This window comes from Lepidothrix coronata, unplaced genomic scaffold (assembly GCF_001604755.1).
Source record: "Lepidothrix coronata isolate B3197 unplaced genomic scaffold, Lepidothrix_coronata-1.0 Scaffold71, whole genome shotgun sequence".
Classification (NCBI taxonomy): domain Eukaryota; kingdom Metazoa; phylum Chordata; class Aves; order Passeriformes; family Pipridae; genus Lepidothrix; species Lepidothrix coronata.
Window position 1 is genome coordinate 2107339 of NW_016690251.1, and position 24190 is coordinate 2131528.

The 24190-nt window shown below is 43.9% G+C and overlaps 2 protein-coding genes across 3 annotated transcripts in view; one reads left to right on the forward strand and one right to left on the reverse strand.

Annotated features, from left to right (window-relative positions):
• The first annotated feature begins 395 nt into the window (after positions 1–395).
• Positions 396–20732, forward strand: UGP2 (UDP-glucose pyrophosphorylase 2). Its single transcript, XM_017818809.1, has 10 exons — positions 396–541; positions 6045–6172; positions 6716–6823; positions 13765–13950; positions 15383–15516; positions 16169–16466; positions 17531–17728; positions 17904–18146; positions 18592–18696; positions 19646–20732. The coding sequence occupies exons 1-10, from the start codon at positions 523–525 to the stop codon at positions 19751–19753; spliced, it is 1527 nt and encodes a 508-aa protein (XP_017674298.1). The 5' UTR covers positions 396–522; the 3' UTR covers positions 19754–20732.
• Positions 20733–21490: 758 nt separating this feature from the next.
• Positions 21491–24190, reverse strand: part of VPS54 (VPS54, GARP complex subunit) — a 47663-nt gene continuing 44963 nt past the window's right edge. For both annotated transcript variants that reach the window (XM_017818808.1, XM_017818807.1), the window contains 2 exons: positions 23867–23961; positions 21491–21945 (listed from right to left, as the gene is read on the reverse strand). In XM_017818808.1, the coding sequence (XP_017674297.1) occupies positions 21840–21945; positions 23867–23961 (201 nt within the window). In that variant the 3' untranslated portion in view covers positions 21491–21839. The remainder of the gene's footprint in view (positions 21946–23866; positions 23962–24190) is intronic.

The following is a 24190-nucleotide window of genomic DNA, read 5'->3' on the forward strand; positions in this document are numbered from 1 at the left end:
ACAGCCCTGGGGGGGCCCCGGCCCGGCCCGGCCCCGGGGCAGCACCCGCCCGGACCGCCCCCCCCCCGGCCCGGCCGCCGCACGGGGCGGGCGGGGCGTGGGGCGACCGCGCCGGCCTGGCCCGGCCCGGCCTGTCCCGTCCCATCGCTGTTCCCCCCCGGGAGTGGGGAGGAGCCGCGCCGGGAGCCCCCCGGGGGAGGCGGGCGGGCGGGCGGCCCGGCGGGGAGGGGAGGGGAGGAGAAGGGAGGGGAGGGTCGGGGGTGGTGAAACCCGGGGCGCGGCGGGTCCGCCTCTTCCATTGATGAAATTTAAATTGCTCGGCGTTCGCCGCCCGCCCGCCGGCCCGGGAGGGAGCGCTGGGCGGAGGGGCAGCGCGGCGGGCGGGCGGGCGGGAGCTCCCAGGGAGGCCGGGGTCGCCGTCGTTCCCGCCGCAGCCTCCGCAGGGGCGGCAGCCGCGGGGCGGAACCCCCCGGTACGGGGCACTCCGTGTTTGGCCGAGTGTTTATTGATTAAAGAGCGAAAATGTCGGCGCTCTTGAAAGGTAAGCTGACGCGATTTGTTTTTCTCGGCTCCCTACGGCTGTGTGTTTTGGCCCCGCTCTCTCTCTCCCGGCGGCTCGGGGGCAGCGGTGGGTGCAGCAGCAGCCGAGGTGCGATGTGCGGGATATTCCCCGCAGCCCTGTCCGTGATCCCGGCGGGGCCCCCGCCGGCCCAGCTCGGCTCTGCCGCTCCGCGATCCCGGGGGGAACCGGGCGGGAGCGGCGGGACTGTGCAAGGGGTCCCTGCCAGCGCAAACCTCCGCTCAGCGCTCCGCGAAAGTTGCGGGAGGAAGAATGCCGAGGTCCGACGTCTTCGCTTCTTTTTTTTTTCCTTTTAAATTTTTTTGAAGGCTTTAGTGCATTTTGGCGTCTTCTGATCCCGGCGGGGCTCCGGCGCTCTCCTTTACTCTCCGCATGTGTGTACGTGGTCTGAGTTTTGGATTCCCTGTGAAACAGGGAACCAAACCCGCAAGAGGTCATTTCGGGAAGAAAAATTACTTTGGTGCATTGCTGTTGCAGTTTTTTTTCCCCCCCTCCTTTCCGGTGTCCTAATGGTGTTTTTTGTAATGAAATCCATGCCTGTGGGGTTCCTTAATATAAACCTGTGCAGGCCTATCAACAAATACAGTTCTGCCCGCAGAAGGAACACGAGGAGGTCTTTTGCTGTACGAACTTGGATATTGCAGGCAGTTGAGGGCCTTTGGAAGCTTTGGGAAATCACTGTCCCCTCACACAGTGGGTGTCCAGGACTGTACAACGCTGGCTGTGTAAATGCATCACCTGTCTGCAGATGTCCTGTGATACCTGGGCAAAAGGCAGAGAGCTGAAGGAGGAAAGTGTTTCGGCACGTTGCTCAACCGGCCACTCTGAAAGTTACCAAGATGAGCCCTTGCGAAATACATTACGAAAATACATTCCTAATTGTTCTTTTTAGATGGAATTGGCTTATCTCAGGCTACTGCTGGAGGTAGCCATCTTGCAGACAAGTGATGTTATTTATGAAACTGAAAACTGTAGAAACCTGTGTAAAGATCATAGTTTGCTTTTTAAATATTACCAAAGATTTGACAATCCTAAAAGCTTTAAAAAAAAAAAAAAGTATCCAGTGTTTAGATACTCTTCTGTCAGGCCAATAGTACTAAAACATGTTGCCAATGTCAAGTGATATTTTTAGCGTGGGGATCAGCTGCTAGACTGAGAAATCCAGCTGTGTCTGACTGTAACACCTAAACTCTTGGTGTGTGCAGCTGGCAAGAACGGCTTCCTATGTCGCAGATTCCTGAGTTAGCTCAGGCTAATGTGCTCATCTGTCAAGGAGTGTCAGAGCATATAGCTTTCGCTTCACGTATGCTTCAGTCCAACATGTGTTGGCGAAGTTTGCCTTTAGTACTAGGAAAATAAAAATGTTTGTAAAGACCGAGTGGGTACGTTCAATTCTGAAAATCAAAGTAGTATTCATTAGCATTGGACTTTATAGTGTGGGTATTTAAAGAGAGCTTTATCCTTGCCAGAGATAAGGGTTGCCTTGAACTTTAAGCAGAGCTGTTGAAAGTTGAGGCATTTACTCTGTGCCCTCAGCACAGAGTTCAAGGATAGAGTATTTAAAGTTTAGCTACGTGTTGTAACTCACTGGCCACCCTTTCGTGATCTTTATGCTGTAGTCTGGCTCCAAAGAGACCCAGATACTTTTCTGCTGTAGGTCTTTCTGGATTGTTACTTGGATTGTGAAAGTAAACACAGTTCATAATCCTCAGCCCAAGAGATTCCCCATTTTTCTCATGAGAGAGGGAACTTCTGGCTTGACTTGTCCCATGATTCCCTCCTGTGCTGGGTCCTTGTATACTGAATAACAAAGCAGTGATCTTCTGAGTGGATTAATGAATAAAATTAATCAATCTTAATGCGTTCTCTGCTTTTAACATAGAATAAGATGAGGGGTGGCAGAAAGGAAACATGTGCAAGCTCCTAAGGGGTCACTGTTTTTCTGTCCTTGTGCAGTTTTCCTGAGGACATCTACCCCTTATTTTGTTTCTGATAGTGTACAAAGCCCTCCTTTTTATTGGCTTGGTCTATCATGTTTTGTTTTTTTCATATGTCAGTTATAAAATTATGCATCATAAACCTGCTGGTAACTCTGCCATGTGCTGAGGCTTGTGCTGTGAGGGCAGGGGCCAGGTTAGCAGTCAGAGCAGAGCACAAAGGCGTGCTAGAAATAACAGTGGGGGCAGGAGGGCTGGAGTGAAATTCTCCACGCGTCAAACACCATCAGGAACTTGATTAAAGAGCTGTCCTATCTCTGCTACTTGGGAGGAAGCACTTTCTACCAAAGACATTAAAATAAGATATCCTGAGTGGTCATTTTTGCAAAGCCTAGTGTTTTCTGAAGTCTCAACTATTTAGTCATGCTCTTCTGGTCTGTGCTCATTTCCTGTGTGGGCAGGTCCCCCAAGAGTCTTCCACTACCCTGTCCTACCCGTTTCTTACTTCTGATGAGTATTCAGGAATATTGGTTTTGTAAAAGTGGGCTTAGGCTGAAATCTGAGGCGTCGGTTGCGAAATAGTTTGGAAGAGGCATTTCTATTTCAACACAATTTGGGATTTTATGGCCACATATATCCTGGGAAATCTCTTCCTGCGATTATCCAGCGCCCCTGCCTCTCATCTGATTTTTAGAGGCACAATAGCTACTTTTCATTATGACCTTAGGAAATTTTAGTTGCCTGTAGGAAAGAACCGCTTTAAGATATACAGTTACACTGGCCTTTCCACTAGTTGCTACTAAGGTGAAAAGGGAAATCAATCTTCACCCAGGCTGTTAAATTCATCCGTAGCTCATGTTAAAGGACTGCAGTTGTCTTTCTGCTGGCAGTAGGCTGGGATGCATAAATACCAGCTTCTTCCCAAAATCTCTGAGGGGCAGGGGAGCAACTAGTACTGAGATTGTTTGGAGCATGTGTACCAGTGCTGATGGTGTGGTCTTGTTTTGGGGAGCCTTTAGACAGTACTTTAGGGAGCCTTTAGAGATCCCTGTCCAGCCCACATCCTGGTGGATGTCTCTTAAGAGAAGTGCTCAAAGCCTCTGCCTCGCAATGGCGTGTTATAAGCAGAAGAGCTTTGTGTTGCTGTTTCTTTTGGCTGCTTAGTTACAGTATTCAAAGTCTTATGTATGCAGAATAGATACTTTTCCTGCACCAGGCAAGCACGTGTTTTTATGGACTCCAGCCATGTCCTTCCTCTCTCTGTCCCCAAAATAATAATTGGACCAACAGCACTAACGGTGCTCTCCCCAAGAAACCTTGCCCTGACAGATTGAATCTGGATGAGACTGAGGGGTTGCAGTAGTTGTTATGTGGTCAGTGTAAACTAAATATCCTCTGTTGCCATGAAGGGTGCAGCCCCCAGCGCTGGCAGCTTTGGCAGGCTGGGTTTAGGTAAGAGCTGTCCCATCTACTGCCACTCTGAGTGCCTGATGCTTGGTATTGGAAAAAGCAACAGGTTTGCTTTGCTTCTCTGCGAGGGTGTTGGTGATCAAATGTGTTTAGCATTTGCTCATTCAGTTTGTGAGAATTCATAGTATTACAGGAAAAAAAAAAGATGCCAAAACGAGGACGTTATCATGCACTTACTTTTATGATGCCTTTTTATTTTGATTTATTTGGTATGCTACTTAGTCTCTAAATGGCTTTATCTGGTAGATACAAGTCTTTTGGCCAATATGAGCGAGCAGACTTTTCCTACTTACATGGCAGCCTGGGGAAGTTGCTGGCTGGCTCTGCCTCCTTCAGCCCCAGTGTGTTTAACAGCACGACTGAAAGTCTCTGAACACTTGGGATGTGCAGAGTTCCTCCTGAGGTGTGTTGGCGTCACATTGGGAGGTTCAGATGTTTTACAGGCTGATGAACTGTGAGAAATGGCCACTGTGTTGCTGTACCAGAAGTGGTGTATTGTAATATGTTGCAGGGAGGATTACAAACATGTGAAAGCATCTCCTAGCAGTTGTTTTGCTTTGCATCAACCCAAAATGTGTGAATGAAAAGACAGTGCTTGCAGCAGTTTGGTATGAAAGTATTAAGCTGGTAAAGACCTTGTTTTTCTGTAGGAAAAAGTGCTTCCTGATGAAGAGCTGTCTATGTTTTTATGTATTTGACCTGGAAAGATGTGCCTGAAAGGCTTTCAACTCTTACCTGCTTTTACTACTAAATGAAGCATTTGATTAAAAAAAAGAACCTATTGTTCACTGCACTGTTCATCTTGAGCTGGCGTTTTCCCGTGTTGCACCACACACAGTATGTGCACTGCAGCACTTGTCTGTCTTTTTTTTTTTTTTTTTCCTCCCTCCCCTACCTGCAAAACAGTGCAGTCAGGAAAATGGCTTCTGTGGGCTTCAAAGCAAGGATTACATACTGTCACTGAGGCTGAGGCTGTGGAATACTTTGCTTAAAAAAATAAAATACAATCAAAATTATATTAAAATGAACCATCTCTGCCATTCTTAGGCATTCTCCATAGGAGAGCCTTTTAATGTGTGTTCTCAGTAGGTAGACTTTAAATGCAGGTTCCTCTTCTAACAGTATTTTCTGTCAGTATCACTCTGTTCACTTGCAAAGTTCCCTTCTGTCCCTTTTTGCACTAGTATTCAGGGTGTTTCTAAAATCCAGCTATATTTGGCAATACATCACTCTCTGTGTTACAGGGAAGTCATTACTCAAGGGATTTGGCAGAAATTAAATTAACTGAGGTCTTTAGAGAACATACTCAGAATGTCTTTTGAGAACACACTCGCTTCAAATGCTTTCAGTTGGAAAACAGAGTCATGTTCTCTCCCGGTTCTTCCTGCGGGGTGGACTTTATAGAACATTTGTGTATTTACTCTTTTCCACATTCATGAAGCTTATCACTTTCAAAAGTAAAACAAATGCTGAAGTGATAGACAACCCAATTTTCTAGGTTGCTTAGTAACTGAAATGCATGCTGTAGTGTGAAAATACTCACAGGATAAAGTGAGGGAATATTTACTGGAACAAACAGAAGATCGTGTGAAAACGCGCTGTATAAATAACGAAAGCATATGTTTTATTTGCTTAGGTGAACAGAAGGATACGCTCAATCACAATGTTCTACAGAGCTTTTCACTAAGAGAATTCTCCTTTTTCACACTTACACTTGCTAAAGTGTGTTGATGCAGTAGGATGTGAATTCTTTAGCAAAAAAAATACGCTGCTGTGGATTTTTTGGACACTTCTTGAGACAGATCATCAGTCTTTTCGGGTTCTTTTGAGTTTTGAAAGAAGGGTTGTTATTCTTTGGCCCCAATTTAAGGTCTGTTCCGCAAATAACTAACTAAGAACAAAAACTTGAGATTCCTGTAGTACAAGTGATAAAACGAAACTAGATTATATGAGTTTATCATGTTTTTTTAAACAAAATTGAAGGCTATTTGTAATCTAAATAAACTAGGTTTGTTCTGTTTTGGTTTTTTTAACCCCTGTTTTCATTTTTATTCAAGATTTCAGCAAAGCAATGTCTCAAGCTGGCTCTTCACAGTTTCAGGAAGTCATTCGACAAGAGCTGGAGTATTCAATGAAAGTAGAACTCGATAAGATACTTGCGACCGCAAACTCAAATGAGATAGAGGTAAGGAGCAGGACGTGGGTGCCACTCAGCATGACAAATTGAGTGCAGGACATTGAGGCAGATCTTAGACAAAGGGATGAATCACAGATTACCATGTCCTTATTTTTAGGATGTGCTCTGATCCTGTGTGGAAGAGTAGCCTGGATACAATGTCAGTAGGAGACCTTCAGTTCCCTATAAACTGGGTGATGGAGTTATTAAGTGTTTAATCATCTTTAGTTATTAAAGGTTCTATGTAATCTTCAATGGATTACAGAAAGGGAGGGTAAAGCTGTTATCTTAAAGATTGGGTCAAATTGTTAAGGTTATGATTTTGACAAAATACTTGTTGTGTAGGTATCCAAGTTGGTTTTGTACCTTGAGTTTTAGTGAAAATGAGCTTTTGGTACCTTTTAGAATTTTACGTAAATTTTAGCATGTCTACTTCAGTGCTAATGAAATTACTCTTGTGAATAGATTGTACATAAATGTGTAGAAATGCTTCTGTGATTGAATAGGTATGCTTTAAATATCAGCGTTTAGTAATGTATTTCTTTTTTGTAGCACACTAAAAAGGACCTGGAAGGATTTAAGAAGTTATTTCATAGATTCCTACAAGAAAAGGGACCATCTGTGGACTGGGGGAAGATTCAGAGACCTCCAGAAGATTCTGTAAGTTGCAATGAAGTGGCAGTCTGTAAGGAACATAAAACTGATAATTGCTACTTAAGGCAAATGGTGTATCCACCCATCGAGGGGATCTATCTGCCATGGTTCCCTAAAATCAAGTAGGACAACGCTTTGGGTTTGAACTGACAAATAAATATTTGTTGACATATGTTGTATGTGTTCCTGAACATCAGGTCCTGCTTACCATATGTGTCAAGTTCTTTGGTGTTATTTTGTTAGCTGGTCTTTGAGCAGGGGAACAAAATGGGACAGATGCCACCTTACCATTTGGTACCTTTTCTGGAGTAAACTGGAACTTGTGTCAGAGGGGAAGTAGGTTCGACCCTTGTTGCTCCCATTTCCCTCCTGCCCCTAAAAGAAGGTTGCATGTCTCAGATGAGACTGTTTCCAGAGATCCATTATGCTAAGTAATTTGAAAGGGGACATATGGTGAGTGGGCTGGGTAATAGAGCTCATTTAGCAACTTCTCTAACCTACAGCAGCTCAGTAAAAGAAAGGGATCTGAAATGAGGAGTTGACTGTGGGGGGTTTTGGAGCGTAATTTCCTAGTGCCATCTATGTTGTTGTAACTTATAACCTGTAACTTGAGCTGCTGCTGAAAAAGCACTATATATTTTCTCTGCACTGTTTAGTACTGAAATAAATACTTCCTATTAAACCTAACCTCATTTTATTGATTCATCTGTGGCCCCAGGCTGTCCCTTTGACTCTAATGGTGTAGTTGTGCTACAGATTCTTGCTTTTCCCAGCATAGTGATCTTGGCATATTGCGGGACTTCTGTGTCCTCACAGGTTTGTGGTTTCTCTGAGGCTCTCTGTGTGATTCAATCGAGGCTCTGTTTCCAACTGAAAGGCAGGCTGTCTGGTTACTTCCAGAACAGATGCAGTGCTGCTCTATAAAGCGTTGAAGAATGATGCTGTTTTAGAGCAAGTCTAGGGTTTTTCCAAGGTTGAGTGTTTTCTTTTAGCTTCAAAAACATGTGATGTCTTTCTTTTCTGTACTGTAACACTGAATGAAGTGTTGCTTTGGGGAGAAAAGTCCACCCTCAATGAAGAGGCCAAGGTGAGAAATTGGAGTTCTAGATAAGGCAACTTAGAAGGAAGGCTGAAGAAAAGGGGATTTCTTTCAGTGTAGGGGGGCTGAGGCTGTGGGGGGCGACAGGTCTCTTAAATATGTAAAAAGGTAGTTACGACAATGAAAGGAATAAACTGTTCCCTGTGTCAAGATAAAGCCTGGGATTAAATTACAGAAATCTGATGCAAGTGAATGGGCTGCTTTGTGGAGAGGAAGAGCTGTTGTCTATTTTCCAAGTTTTGCACACCTTCCGTGGAAAAACTTACAAGTTCTGTAAAGGACTGAAAATGACTGAGTAGGACACTGGGAGCAAATGTCAAACAGGAGGGTTATGGAAAGGCACTAAAATAGACTGAGGGGATATTCCCAGACATGGCAAGGTGTTAAAAAAGAACTAAGGCAAAGGTCTAACTTAAGATGACAGAGGGCTGAATGGAGAAGGGCAGGATTAGAAAGAGTATCTGCCTTCTTCCTTGTGGTCTGTACTGCTTATTCTCAAATGTGTCCCTGTGCTATGTAGCAACTTTTGACAAGATAAGAATTCTGCAAGATCGGGTCGCTGCTGGTCAGATGAGATGCATGCACGATCTTAAATGGAATTTTGCTTCCTAGCATGAACTCTAAATTAAGTAATGATATTTGATAAATGCTACAGAAGAAAGCTGGGGCAAAATATCTGCGAACAGACTTCGTTCCATGCATTCTTCACGTCATAGTAAATATTTATTTCTTTAGGGTGATACTTACACTTCCTGATCTGGCAGGAGGTGGGTTTAAGTGCTTGCAAAAACCGAAAGCAAAATTAAATTACTTGAGTATTTTTTTCTTTTCTCTTTTTTGCTGACCATAAGAGTTTCATCTCCCTACCCTCCTTGAACCCTGCTCGTATCTACCCCCTCCTTTTTCATACATCAGTCATGTCAGGTACACAACGTGGAAAGTGAAATGTGTCTTATGTGAAACCCTTTTCAAGTGACCTTCTCCCAGAGGATTCCTTGCTGAGGGGTATGACTTGTGGAATTATTAGATAAAAGTTGATTTCTTAAAGACCAGAATATCAGAATTATTAGTCTAGCCAGTACAGGTAAGAACAATCTGAGCTTTTAGAAGAGATAAAGAGGGATGATTTTTGGAGGGCTGTAGTAATGAGTTCTTTGGGACAAGTATCCATCTGTGAACATACGCGTGTTTTGTCTGAGTGCTTCTGTTCAGTTCCGGGTGAATTTTCTTTTCTGAGCTATAAACCCTCACATATATTCTCCTCCTGGTCTTGTTAGAAGAGCACAGAGGTTGTTATACACAAAACTTGTTTGCTGGTGATCTTGCAAGTGATTTATAATCGCCTATAGGGATGACCTTGTTTTATGAGGTGGTGGGTGTTTGGGTGCTTGGAGAATCTCACACTACAAGGACCACGCCCTAGAAAGCACCAGCTTACTCTTCCCAGTGGAAGTCTACTTGCCTGTGATTGTTTTGGAGAATTGCTTTGCTGATGAGAATTATGGGAAGTATAATCTTCAGCTGATGCTTAGCAGAGTAAAAAGCATCTGTTTAGATATATATGTGTGTCTGTATACATACAGACATGCACGTGTATCTGTAAACAGAGGCACCCAAAAATGTGCCAAAGTGTTAAGTTGCTGGTTTTTTGTTTGTTTAGCAGCTTAAAAAAGTTCAGGAATACTTATAGGCTTTGTCTTTTAGGTGGGAAGGGTGTTTCAGGCTTTTGCCCAATGCCAAGGGACTGTGGTATGCAGGAGCAGAATTTCTGATCAGACTTCTGTAGGTTGTCTAGTGTGCTACCTGTGATATTTGTTCTTTGAGTATAGCTTTCTGCTTTTTCCTGAAGCATGTACTGACAAGTAAAGGCTCCTGTCAGTTAATTTAAACAGAAATTTTTCCTTTGTAATATTCCTCCGTTTTTCTCTGCAATGGGAGATTTCTCCCTGGCCTCCATGTTTTCAGTGTAACAACTAATACTGATGATGGTAACAGATGATTGAACCCATTTCACACCATATTGGTAAACCTTTGACTTGTTTTTTCCTTCCAGATGCTTTGCTTTCATATGTCCAAAGGCTTACAGTGATAGCTCGCATAGTTAGGACCCATTACTGTTACAGTCTCCAGAGAAGAAAGTACACTGAGAGTGCCAGTTAACAGGGAGAGGAGGTAAAGAATGTGGACATGGCAAGTGTAACTTAATCCCCTCGATGTAGATTGCAGCGATCTGTTTGTTTGAATTGGAAGCAATAGCAAAGTCCTGCTGAGAGGCCTCAGAGAGAACTGCAGTGACCAAGTTAACCACAGAACAGCAATGCAAAACCTCATCTGGGATGTAAAGAGAGCATCCAAAGCAATGTGAGTGTGAAAGGAACTTGTCTGTTAGAGCCATTTTTTTTCTTCCCCATTGGTTGGATTCTTGTCTGAAGCTCAGGTTGTCATCTCAGTGAACTGTATTGTGAAGGGAAAGAATGAATGTTATGCCCTTACTCAAAAGCAAAACACCTTTCTGATCTTCAACTCTGGAAACGGGTTTTAAGGGTTCATAGAATCTTAGAATGGTTTGGAAGGGACCTCAAAGATCATCTTGTTCCAACCCCCTGCCATGGGCAGGGACAAGTTCCACTAGACCAGGTTGCTCCAAGTCCCATCCAACGTGGCCTTGAACACCTCCAGGGATGGGGCAGCCACAGCTTCTCTAGGTGACCTGTTCCTCTACTTCACCACCTTCAGAGTAAAGAATTTCTTTCTGAGATCTAATTTAAATCTCTCCTCTTGTAGTTTGAAACCATTCCCCCTTGTCCTATCCCTATCAGCCTGTGTAAAAAGTCACTCTTCCTCTGTAAGCCCACTCTAGGTACTGGAAGGCTGCAATGAGGTCTCCCGAAGGCCTCTTCTCCAGGCTGAACAACCCCAGCTCTCTCATCCTGTCTTCACAGGAGAGGGGTCCTGTCTCTCTGATCATCTTTGTGGCTTTCCTCTGCACCTGCTCTAACAGATCCATGTATTTCCTGTGCTGAGGACTCCAGACCTGGGTGCAGCACTGCAGGTGGGGTCTCACAAGGCCAGAGACCTCTTCACTTGGTGGTATTTCTAGAACTGTCCCTTGGTGCTGAGTAAATGTTTCCTGGTAGTGTAAGTGCATATTAACTAATACGGGTGTATTCCTTTCCCGTCTACCCACAATGACAGCCCTGATGCTCATTTTGTCTGTCTCTGACAAACTCTTGCAAAGCCTCCTTGCAGTAGGAGTATGATTCTGAAATCTGTTTGTCAGACTCCCAATGCTGCCTCATGCAAACTGTTCTGAGAAATCACTTTTGTGACATTGGCTGCAAAACAAAGGAAGCTGCATATGTCATCTTAGAACACTCCCAAACCACGGCTGTGAGACATGTCTCAAGTGAGTAACACTGCAGCCAGGCAGCTGTAAGCCATGTCATTCCTGCCCCTGTTTTTTCCTGAGGAATTTCCCCATCAGCACTTACTTGTCAAGCCCACTGTTCCAAACCTTTAGAGCAAGGATTGATTTTTATTACTGTGGAGCACTTCTTACACTTGTGTATACGCTTGTAGATCATGAGGTAGTTCTGCATATTAGTGCCTACACATGACTGGAACTGCTACATGATAGCACTGGCACCCAGCAGTCCTGATGCTGCAACATTCCTGCTGGAACTTGAGTTCTTGACATTTGTTATTTTCTGAATTAAAGACCCTTCAAGATCCAGGGCTTCATTGCCAAGTTGTCGTTTCCAATGCCTGTACCAGAAGAAACTAAAACATTTAGTGAGGCTGAGTCATAAATTTTGTGTTGTAACTGATGCAACATCCAGTGAACTGAGTCCCCGATGGAGGGCCTGGATGGAACTGTTAACTTCTTCAGGATTTTTGCTTTGAGCTTTCTGCATAAGCTGGTCTCAGGCATGATGGTGAAGGCATGAAAGGGTAGTTGGCACTTCAGCAAAAGCAAATGATTTTTGAGGCAATCTAGCCCTGAGCTGAGTGTCAGACTTTCTGCTTTTTATGAGTGATGCAAGAAGAACATAGTGAGACGTGAAAGTTGAGATAATTTTTCTGGATGTTCAGACGGTGTCTGAACATCATGGATGTGACTCACGTCCCACCCAGCTAAAGCTCAAGCTGAAATGCTTCTAATCCATTTACAGTCTAATACAGAGCGCTATTGACCTTGGAGTGGATGGGAAGCAGTAAATCTGAGTGTAAATCTCTGTAGGTCCTGCTGGTAGTGAATCGTTCATTAAGCTTCCTGATGTACCTCCAAGACATTAAAATCAGTGTTTATCATCTCTTTGTTAATGAGAAGAACGGCTGTTTGTCAAGGTGTCTGCCCAACCTGAACACAATCTCTGTTGTCGACAAAGCACAGCGAGATTCTGCTTTTTGCGCACTTCTGTTCCTGAAAAGTTCTTGGAACCTTGGAAGGAAGTTCCTGTGTTTGTCCTCTGGGAAATGGCAGTGTTTGTGTTACTGCTTTCTGTCTGAGCCACAAGAACTCCGTGTGGAGTCACCTTATCTTTATATATATCCTATAAGCTTTTCAGATCCCATAAGGAAGAATTTCCCTAATGTGAGGGAACCGCTCTAATCTGCTGCCTGTGGTGCACTGGAATGCTGGAATTGCACAAACTCTCCTCCCTACACCCACACATCCCAGTAAGAAATATGACTCTTGTTCCAGTGCGGTGCAAATTTCCATTTGAACCCCAGCCCAACTTGCCCAAAGCAAACACAGTTCTGAAAACTACTCTGTATGTATTTGTTCTTGGAAATCAGCTGTGGATCTCACACACCCCTTATCAGCGTTTAAAATAATTTTCTTGCAGCTGGAACACACACAGCACTGAAACACCAAGGCTTTTCTGCAAAAGAAAATCTTTAGAAGGGCAGGCTAAAGGATAATTATATTGATTCTGCTCTAACAGTTTTGGCATGATTCTTACCGTGACATTGTTACTGTTGTCTCTCTGCCTGAGGTGCTTTGGATTAGGGAACAAGCAGTGCCTAATGCGAGACACACTGTCATTACAAGCCTGATTTTGCTCTCCACCACTAGCCCCAAGTGTAGCCCAGACTCTGTTTTTAAACCTGTCAGTGAGGTAGAAGACTCTCTCTAAATTTTATTGTGAGCTGGATGAACACATCCTGAAAACAGCAGGATAAGAACTAGGAACTTTCTTCCGCTTTGTATCATGCTGTTGGGACAGATGAATTATTAGATTGGACTAGTAGTTGGAATAAAAGTTAGTTTAGACTGAGTTAAAGAACCAACCTTTTGCCAAGAATGTTGCCTTTGACAACCTTAGAGCAAAGTATAAAAAAAAATAAATCTATGAGTTTAAGCTGCTCAGGGAAGGAAAGTTATAGGCCGTGCATGCATATGAGTTCCTAAATTGGGCCTGACTGAAGGGGAAGAGGGGGTCATCTTACTGGGACAGTGAGTTAGATGGCACCCAGGGAAACCTTCTGCAGGACAAGAAGAAGGTTGTGACTTCTTCCTTACCCATCTTTACCACTGAGTCAGTTCTCTGAAGCTGGAAGAGCAGACTGAGGCATCTTTTTATCTGAGCGAAGCTGATGGTGACTGGTGTCACAAAGCCTATAGAACCTCTCAAGGAAAGAGGTTATTGTAATAACAAATCAGGTTATTTGTACCATAACAAATCAGATTATTATAGACTCCCTTTGCAGATGTTCTTTAGTGTCCTAGAGCATATCAAAAAGTGTGGGTTTTTTCACCTGATTTTAAGTTCTGAAAGTTTTTAGGAGAAAACAATTTCCTTCCAAATACCTGACTGCTGGTTTTGGGGTTTTGTTTTCCCAGATCCAGCCCTATGAGAAGATCAAGGCCAGAGGCCTGCCTGATAACATTGCTTCTGACTTGAACAAGCTGGTGGTTGTGAAACTCAATGGTGGCCTGGGTACCAGCATGGGCTGTAAAGGCCCAAAAAGTCTTATCGGGGTGCGAAACGAGAACACCTTCCTGGATCTGACGGTTCAGCAGATTGAGGTAACATTTGATGAGCTTTTCCTTCTGCGTTGGAGGAAGCAAGACACACTGAGCTGCTCCTGCATGACCTTTTAAGAGGGATCACAGTGGAGGCTTGCCAAAAGGAAGAGGAGAGGGAAACGAGGTCTGGTCACAGTGCTGGGGTGAAGTAGAGAATTCCTTTGGGAAGAGTAGACTCCAAAGGAACGGAGCAATCAGCACCGTCCCCTCCACGCGTGTTAGCACAAGTGTGATCCAGCCTGTTCACACCAGCCTGGACAGTGGGAATTGTGTCCAGAAACACAAGCAGTCACATTGTAGAGCTGGCCTGGGTAACTAACTCCTGGGCTTGTTTCTGACTCCTCCAGCTGCAAGTTTATCTTTTTTAAAAAAGGAGGTTTTAAAGTGCATTAGAAGAAAGCTTTTCACAGCAGCTCCAAATTCCTTGTTGAAGTTAAACTCTCATGCTGGAAGTAATTGCTGGCATTTTCCTCTGAAGAAAGAAGAGTAAAAGAAAATAACAGCTGCTGGTGTTGGGAGAGGACATTTCAGCTTATGCTTTTAATGCTGAATATTCCTCTTCCAGCAGATAATGAAGATAGTCATTAGAGTAGGAAATTGGGTGTGCCTGTTCCATAGTTTCTGGAGTGCCAACAATTTTTGCCTCAGTGTGGTGTTTGTTTGGAGTTACTCTCCCATGTGTGATAGATGGTTCTGTAGCAGACTCAAATTTACATCCAACTGATGCAGCTCTTTATCCAAAGGGTCATTGTGGAAGTCTCCAACTCCACCAAAGGATAATGATCCCAAACACTCTCCAGCAGCTGAGGGCAAGCTCATACACAAAGCTTAAAACTCACTGAAATGTATTGGGTTTCTTTTCCCCGCGCACTGTTTTTGGTGAAACACTGTCATGATGTCCAGTTTTTTGCTGTGCACATGGAAATGCTCCTGTGTATTTCAGCTCCATCCTATAGATTCCCAAATAATTAACATGGTGACATTTCATTCATTATGTACTCTTGATACTGTTGTCCATCTCATGGCCTCCCAAGAAGGCTCAAAAGTGCAGAGACAGTTTGGAAATGTCATCTTGACAGACTGTAACAATTTGATGGAAAACCTGCCTTTTGTACTCAGCAGTAGCTAAAACTTAAAATTATCATTTTGTGGTGTTGTGCTTTTCAAATTACAAATTTCGATGCAGATTTAAAAACGAAGATTAATTAAAGATACATTAATTAATACAGGCCCTATTTTTACTACTAACAAGGATTTATTTTCCTTTACCCAATTTATTATCCTTTCTGTCAGCATAAGTGCATCTCTCTTTTCTCTCATGCATTTATTATTTCTAGTCTGTTTTATCTAATTTCTTTCTCCCAAAATCTTAGGTGTCAGGAGTTAAAGCTTAATAATACATTCTGAATTTAACATTTATTTCCCATCTCAGCATTTAAACAAATCCTACAACACCGATGTTCCTCTGGTTCTGATGAATTCCTTCAACACTGACGATGACACAAAGAAAATCCTGCAGAAATACAGTCACAGCCGTGTGAAGATATATACTTTTAATCAAAGCAGGTATCAAAAAACTTCACCACTTGGGGTAAAAGGACAAATTAGCTTGTTTCTCCAAATTCCAAATGGGGTGGATTTTAGTTTGAGGTGCTGGGGTAGCAATAGTGTCTTCTGTACCCATGTTCAGTCTAATTTAGGTCTCTTTTTGAGACTGAAACATGAGGGTGTTGGGCAGAGTCAAGGGCAATGTATTAAAATCAGGGAGAGGGGTGTGTGTGTGGGACCCAGTTTCTAAGAAATATAGGAATAATGGTGTATGAGATTCTGGCCACTTGATACCTGAATTTGCTTTTAGTGTCCCTAGGCTCTGGAGGGAGACAGACTGTGGTTCCTTATCCAGAACAAACTCTAATCAAAGTGGCTGCTGGGTCAGAGATGTGCTTGGCATGTTCTGAACCTGCCTGTCAAAGGCAGGTTGGTTTACAGCATGGTCTGAGAATTGGCTTTAAATCCTTGAGTAGTGAGATTGCATTCTGTAGCTTCTCACCTCAGAATTTGGATGGGTCTTCCCATTGAGAGTACTTACAGTAACCTGGAGGGCACACCTTCAAAAGCTGTGTGGAAAAGCCCAGGGACTTGCACCTTTCCTGTTGTATTTTTTCTTTTTGCCAGTCTGACATTGGTGAGAACTTAACAAAATCCATTGTCTTCACAGGTATCCTAGAATTAACAAGGAAACTCTGCTGCCAATAGCCAAGGATGTCTCTTACTCAGGAGAGAACACGGAGTGCTGGTACCCTCCAGGCCATGGAGACATCTACGCCAGTTTCTATAACTCTGGTCTGCTGGATAACCTCATTGCAGAGGGGAAGGAATATATATTTGTGTCCAATATAGATAATTTGGGTGCCACTGTGGACCTTTACATTCTTAACCACCTTATGAACCCACCCAATGGAAAACGCTGTGAATTTGTCATGGAAGTCACAAACAAAACCCGGGCAGATGTGAAGGTAAAGGGAGATGGGTGTGAGTCTGTCTGTGTCTGGTGTGTTGGTGGTGATCCCCAGCCTCTCACCTCTGAATGCATGGATTCAGACATACATACATCCAATCTCCTTACAGCTATTTTAGGCACCATTTAACACATCAGCTTTGTTCTGATTTGACTTGCACAAAACCAGCAAGTTTATGACGTTCTAATTCATGGAACAAATTTGATCCACGTTCTGGGCAGCGGCAGACAAAGGGCAGCCTGGGCTTGACAGCAAACACGAGTGATTTCTGCAGGGTGCAGGTCACAACCTCTGTGCCTTCTCCAAACTGTCACTGACACAGGGGGAGAAGCTTGAGGGTGGTAAAAACAGAGCACTGAGGGCTGGGATGCAGCAGCTACATCCTCTGACTGAAAGCTGCCTAAGCTACTTACTGAGCTGTCCAGGTATGCATTGCACAACTCCGTGTGGTGCAGCTGCACGTCTGCTCCTGCCCTAAACCCTCGACTTTTGTACAAAGTCCAGGTGTGCCACGTGTCAGAGGTTTATGACGTATCAAATACTTGTAGCCTGCAGTAATTTGTCCTATAAGGGTGCTTTGCCTCTGTTCTTTTAAATGTGAGTGTGGGTGATATGTGATTTTTTTCCTGTGTTGATTACCTCTTAAGAAAGCTCTGACTTAGTCCTACAAAAGCACAGAAATGCCCTGTAAGAACACAGTCCAGGTTACTGAAGTACTCAGATTTAATTTAGCTTTTGTTCTGTCATCTGGCAAAGCACTGTTGAAGGTGGTTCTTGACAACAGTGGCAATTGCAAAAGATCCCCAACAACTTTCATTAAAGGAATTAACTGTCTTGGAGTGCTGAAATATGATCGTTGGACAGTTCTGACTGTACTTTAAACACACTCTATAATTAGTAACCTGCTAGCTGGTTACTAAAAACAAGAAATGTGTTCAGTTGAACCTTGCTCTGAGGCTCAAGTTTAAATGCCAACAAACCAGTGCCTCTGTTTGGGCTGGGGGGAGGATTTCTCTGGCTTCTATGAACAGGACTTAAAACTTCTCCTTTGCCCCTCACAGGGTGGCACGCTCACGCAATACGAAAATAAGCTGAGGCTTGTGGAGATAGCTCAGGTCCCAAAAGCACACGTGGATGAATTCAAGTCTGTGTCAAAATTCAAAATATTCAATACCAACAATTTGTGGATTGCTCTGTCTGCAATTAAAAGGCTGCAGGAGAAGAACGCCATTGACATGGAGATCATTGTTAACCCAAAGGTAACCAGCCAGGGAGGGTTTAGAGGAAAGACTCAAAGGAACTGTTTGTTTCCCGGTAACCAAGAGGCACTGCTGCCTTCAGGAAGTGGGTGAAGGCAGTGCTCTGGCTGATGTTTGGCTCTAGTTCTGAGACCCAGAACCTGCTTGTTGTGCTCATGTGCATTTTCTCTTCCAGACTCTGGATGGAGGCTTGAATGTTATCCAGCTGGAGACTGCAGTTGGTGCTGCTATCAAGAGTTTTGAAAACTCTCTGGGGATAAACGTACCTCGTAGTCGTTTCCTGCCTGTTAAGACCACATCAGATCTTTTGCTTGTGATGTCAAACTTGTACAGCCTTAATGCTGGGTCTCTAACCATGAGCGAGAAGCGTGAATTCCCAACAGTGCCTCTTGTCAAACTGGGAAGTTCTTTCACAAAGGTAAACTCCTATAATTATACTTGGTGTTTATCTCTTTGGATAAAAATACAGTTCATAGCAATAAATAAGTTAGAAGTGAGGTTTACTTTAGCTCCCTCTGCCCATCTGGGCATTGCCTTTTGCTCTTTGTAAAGAACTGTGAGAATACAAAGTACTTAACATGTATGTGCAGCCTCCTACTGCTGTTGGGTGCTCCTGTACCCCCTCAGCTGAGGAAATGGAAGGTGAGCTGGGCTGTGTGTGTTCTCCAGAGCTTGCCCAGCACTGGTGGAAAGCTGTCCCTACTGTTCCTCACACTTATCTCTGGAAGAAATTACAAAGTAGCAACTCCTATATTGATTCAGATGTAGATTATAGGAAGGTTCCTGAAAGGAGTATTCAAGAGGCTTGTCTTTAATCCACAGATGGATTTAAAGCTGTCTCTATTATTTTCTCCTTCTAAAAGGTTCAAGATTACCTACGGAGGTTTGAAAGTATTCCAGATATGCTGGAGCTGGATCATCTCACAGTTTCAGGCGATGTTACATTTGGGAAGAATGTTTCATTAAAGGTGAGTGTGTAATTAGGATGCCCCTGCACTAAACATGACTGATCTCTGCTCCCTGGGAATTGATTCTGCCTCGGTCAGTGCCCATATACACAGTCCATAGGAGCACTCCTGGGAATTAGGGAACTGGCCCAAGGATCGTAGAGGCCAAGGCTGGACAGTGACCCCTGTGAAGGAGTGCAGGGTGTTAATTGCCAGAGCTGCTGCTCTGTACAGGCCCAGGGAGAGATGAGGTTTATCTGTGACCCTTGAAAGCGCCACAGACCTCAGGTCTCTGTTCAAACACTGCTGCCATCTCTGTCCTGTGGCTCGACAAGGCATGTCCCACCTCACCTCCCAGGCTGGCCTTCCCACACCTTTTCTGGCCCCTTCTCATCAGTTTGGGGTTCTTGATTTATTAGTAAACATGGGTGCTGAGCAAGTTAAGTTTCTCTCTCAAATTCTTCCTTAGCACCTAGGACAGTTCAGCAGCTGCCAGATGGGTGCAAGGTGGGGCTGTCTCCCCCAGCACTGGCAGTGGCTCAGCTCTGGGGCTCGAGGCTGTCCCTCTATGCCCAGATTTGCTGTACAGCTGCAGCGCGGGGCTGGGCTGTGACACACGGACTGATGGGGGTAACATTTTTTCGCCTCAAAGGAAGCAGACATGACAAGAGCCCTTACAGCAAGTATGTATCTTCAAAGAAGTTACAGTTCTGCTTGTAGGCTGATAGTATCTAGTCTGCTGGTAATTACAGTGTTTCCAATAATGCTTGTTTAAAACCTTTGTTCTGGGGGAAAAAAAAACAAACCACGAAAAAGCCTATGCAGAAACAATACAACAAAGTGCATCCAGGCTCTGGCTGTGTCACCTGTGACACCTAAATGGTCCTCCAGACAACCTACTCCCTCCTTCCAAATTAACGGGTAACGAGTTTCTAAACACTTTGTTTTCTTTTCTCTTCTCTAAACCCAGGGAACAGTTATCATCATTGCGAATCATGGGGACAGGATTGACATCCCAGCTGGAGCTCTACTAGAGAACAAAATCGTGTCTGGCAACCTGCGGATCCTGGACCACTGAGTCCATGAGAGGGCACGGTCAGGTCTGAGGCTGCTGTGCTAAACCAGCCTCATCATGGAAGAACCTTTTAAGCATTAGAAATCTTAAGTACACAGAGGGCCTATGCTTTGTCATCTTCACAGTACCCTGCAGTATTAATTTAAAATTAATTTCTCTTGCTTATCTCTAAGCAGCCACATAGTGCCATGGATGTGCGTAAGTAATGCTTCAGTCCTTAAAGAGATTCTGTAACTCAGTTAATATAACCTTGAAGTGCAATACTGTTTGTCTTGCGGGAAGATGGACAGATCTTCTTTGATAAGAAGTTAAGAGGCTTGCCTCGAACATTCAGTAGTTTTGAATTGCTTGTAACTGCAGAAATAAAGCTGTGAAGCAATACATGTGGGACAACATGGTTGGCAACTCCTGTGACGTTTTAGGAAGGCACAGTTGAAAACCAAAAGTTTCACTACTGCTAAACAGGCTCTTAAAACCCTGTATTTCATGTGCTCACAACCTGTAGCCCTCTTCAACCCCCCCCAAACTACAAGTGGGATGTCCTATCCCAGTTGTACGTCGAGGTACTGGGGTAAGGCTGTCAATACCTCCATTTCCGTATCGTGAGAGTGGGAATCATCCGTGTTCCAAACTTGCCCAAAGAATCCAATACTTGAGAAAAATGCCTCAGTATCCATGTGTGGTGTTTGCTTTTTCACATCCCATTCAAGACTGGATCTCCTGTTAATATCTTAATCCTTGATCTGCCCTCTTTTTTCAATAAATGGATCACGTTGACTACACCTATGTTCATATTGTCACAGCCATGTATGTTAATTTATCTTCTCGAGTCATTTCTAAATTTGTACAGGAATCAAAATCCCTGTCCTGATCACTATTGATTTCTTAATGTTTCTCTTGTATTTACATGCAGACAACTTTATTTTATAAGCTTAGTATAACACTGGTATGTATCATTAAAGAAGTTGGTCTTTAAAAACAACTGTGATTTTAGAGCTTTATTTTGACTGACAATTAATGACATCTGTTATGCTGACAGGTGAGCATGCCTGGCTGAGGGAACCACAGGCGCACACACACTGCAGCAGATCATTCCATCATCCATGATCATCACAGGGTTAGGCACTCAGACTGGGGTCAGGTAAAGAGGGGTGAGGTGAGATACACAGGCACTTGTACTTAGTACTGGCAGCCTCCAGTCTGTAAAAGGTAGTATTAAAAACTCTCAAATTAAGTTTATTTCAGTTGCGCCTTCCTTAATGGTGCAACCTTTTATAAGCAGCCAAAAAACTTCAAAATTCTCTTCTTCCTGCCCTGTTTTCTTCTGTCCCAGTCCTTCCCACTGCCTGGGGCCATGCCAGTCCAGGGCTGGGCAGCTGAGGGCGACCATCCCCACACCAGCCTTTCTGCTACCTTACAGTTCCCCCAGTAACCCCTGATCAGGTCACTCCTCTGTCCCACATGTAATGGCTCTGGGGAACTTCTGTTTGTTAGAAAATCTTGCCTTCAGATGGCAGGTTGGAGCCCAGCTGTGAGAAATCCCCTCGACCAGGACTGCTCCCTAACAAAGCTGAATCCTATATGCGAGCAATCAAAAGACATTTATTTATATAAAGTTCTGTAAAAAAATAAATTTTAGAACAGCATAGTTTCATAGAGAAAAACATTTTCTACAGAGTTCCAACTGCAAGATTTTTATATTGTACCATCATTAAATAAGGTGGGACACCATGTGAATTTCATTGCACTAGAAGAAATGCAAAGCATCTTTTTAATATAAAGATATACAGAGCATTCTAGACAACTACAGCTGTGTTACAGCTATGTGTTCTTTTGGATTTGGTCCAAAGAAACCTGAGTCTGTTTCCAGAGAGAATGAAAAAACATTGCACAGACAGCTGATCACTTGTTTCTTGCTGAAGGACACTGGAAGGATCATTCCCTGCAGCTCCTTCTGAGTCTAGCTCCCCTGACTATCAGTCGTGCCCTTTCTTGGAATCTGGGCTCAAGTATTCACCTCACCGTTGTCACGCTGCTTAGAAGAAAGTCAGTCTGTTGTCAGAGCCAAGTGACTGCTCCCAGTGGATTATCACCTCTTCTGCTCCCAGATTTCAGCCATGTTTAGGTCTAAGTTGTTAAGGCCTTTCAGAGCTTGAAGGTTTCCAGTGTAAAAAGCTACATCTGAAGTAACCAGCCTGCAGTGAAACACATGACAAGATTAGAATCAGACCCCCTCCCATCCACCTGGAGTGCTCAGACAAATAGCCAGGGTTTGTTTAGGACTTTGGCACACAATTACTACAATACATGTTCAAATCCTAGGCCTGGATTAGATATTTTAAGTATCAGTTCAAAACTCAATGCTATGGCTGTGGTTTATTTTACAGCAGTGATCATCCATAACAGGATTACTGCTGGGCATAAAACTAGTTCTAGGGAAGGGAGATCAAACCACGAGTTCAGAAAACTCAGCAGGAATTAGGCATTTAAAACTTCTATTCTCTTGCTGTAATCCCAGGCTTATCTAGATTTGAACTCCCAATTCCATTGAAACTAAGAATATTAATTATTGCAACATTAACTTCTGTATTTTAGAGGGTAATGATTCTAAGGATAATGTAAAAAGTAACAGCTACATTGTAACAGTTTATACAGAATTAAAATCCCTCAAACATTGTTGAAACGTCAGGAGTCATGATGCTTCTAGCTAGCAAGATGCAGGAACACAAGTTGTATTTTCATATTAAAAACTTAAGCAGGAGTCACAGAACTGGATTTTTACTATTTACTACAGAAACAAGCAGTTTAAAACAGAAGGAGGACCAGAAAACCATGTTAAAAACTCGGTCAATGAAGACTGCTGGAACAGCAGCGAGTGACATCCAGTGTTTGATGTTCTCAAACAGCCCCAACTATGTGCTCCCAGAGAGCTGTGTCTGAGGTAAGAACTGCTGCCATCACAGTTCCTGGGCCAGCTGAGACCTTATGCCTGCTGGGAAATACACCCCAGCATGTCACCAGAACACCTGCCCCAACCCTCCTGTCAAAAAGGGATTCATTTAATCCACCCGACCACAAGTATCAAACAAACCCGACAGCACAGGATGAAGACAGCACAGCTCAGTGTTTGGGACTGCAAATCCGAGTGTGAAACACCCCAAACACACTCCAGGTGCTCTCACTTCAGTGGGGCTGCAGTGGCCTCACCCCAAAAATACCTTTATTAAGTACCAAAGGCAACAGGATGTCACCTTGTGAATACACACCAAATACAGAGAACCATTTCAGATAAACCCTCTCACAGAGGAATACTATCTCAAAGAAGAATACACACAGGCAGGACAAACCAGGACAAATTGGACAGGAACAAAACTCTTTCAACTCCAGCGACCTTTGAAACATTAACTTCCTTCTCTGACTTCTTCAACCTAAGACAATCTCTTCTTGCACATGAGTAGGCCAACTGAATTTCACCCTTACTGCACTGCAAACACCACATAACCCCCCTGAGGTCATTAAGAATGATTATATAAACCCACCATTTCAGCCTGCAAAAGGCTGTAGGCTTTCCTGGGAGGTGGGGACATCAGGCACAGCCAGGCACCCTCAGGAGAAGCACCACTGACCCGCTTGGGGATGGAGGGTTGGACTGGAGCAGGAAAGGGGAAGAGCTCTGTTTCAAATCTAGTTCTGCTGTAAAAACCATTTCTGTAGAGCAGCTGTTCACTGCACAGATGAAATGCTGCTTTTTCCTATTTTTACTTTGCCAGTGCCGTGAGTCACCATCCACATTTCTAAACTGCTTCGGGAATCACGTAATTCATGTGAATTAAACTGTGTCTGCTGCTGTCACACGAAGGGAGAAAAAGCAATCCATGAACTGAGGAACCTACAGCAGTTTTCCAGTCTGACAGTGTCCACCTCCCAACCTGTTACCAGGTGGATTGCACTCCTACTTACTGTGGAACAGCACAAGTCATGTCCTTTACTGTAAGAAAGCTCCAAAGCTGACATACTAAAACACGGAGCGTGGCTGCATTCTGCAATCACGACTTTCTTGCAGGAGACGATGCCTGATTATTTGAGCAGTAAAAAAAGAAGAGTGCCCCAACATACCCATTTAGAGGTCCTCCATCATTGACCACGTTGAGGTGGGCCAGCTGCCTCTTCAGGTGGAGCTTGTAGCTTGCGTTGATTCGTAAAAACAACATCTACAAGAAACCACAGCACCAGAGTAAGGATCTGTCCCTGTGCTTGCATCACTGCCTCCAGAGAGGAAATACGCTGCCAGCACCTTCAGCCACTAACTTTTGGTTTTGTTTTTGCAACTCATGTGATTTTTCTTTTTCCTTCTGCCAGTCCTTTGGCCTCCTCATCTGTCTGGCCAACATACAATTTGTAACACGCAGGACAGAACATACCCTCCCTTACTAATTTTGT

Coding starts and splice junctions, on each gene's coding strand:
- UGP2 (XM_017818809.1), top strand. Junction 6,173..6,715: donor CAAACTCAAATGAGATAGAG/GTAAGGAGCAGG, acceptor TCTTTTTTGTAG/CACACTAAAAAGGACCTGGA. Junction 15,517..16,168: donor TATACTTTTAATCAAAGCAG/GTATCAAAAAAC, acceptor TTGTCTTCACAG/GTATCCTAGAATTAACAAGG.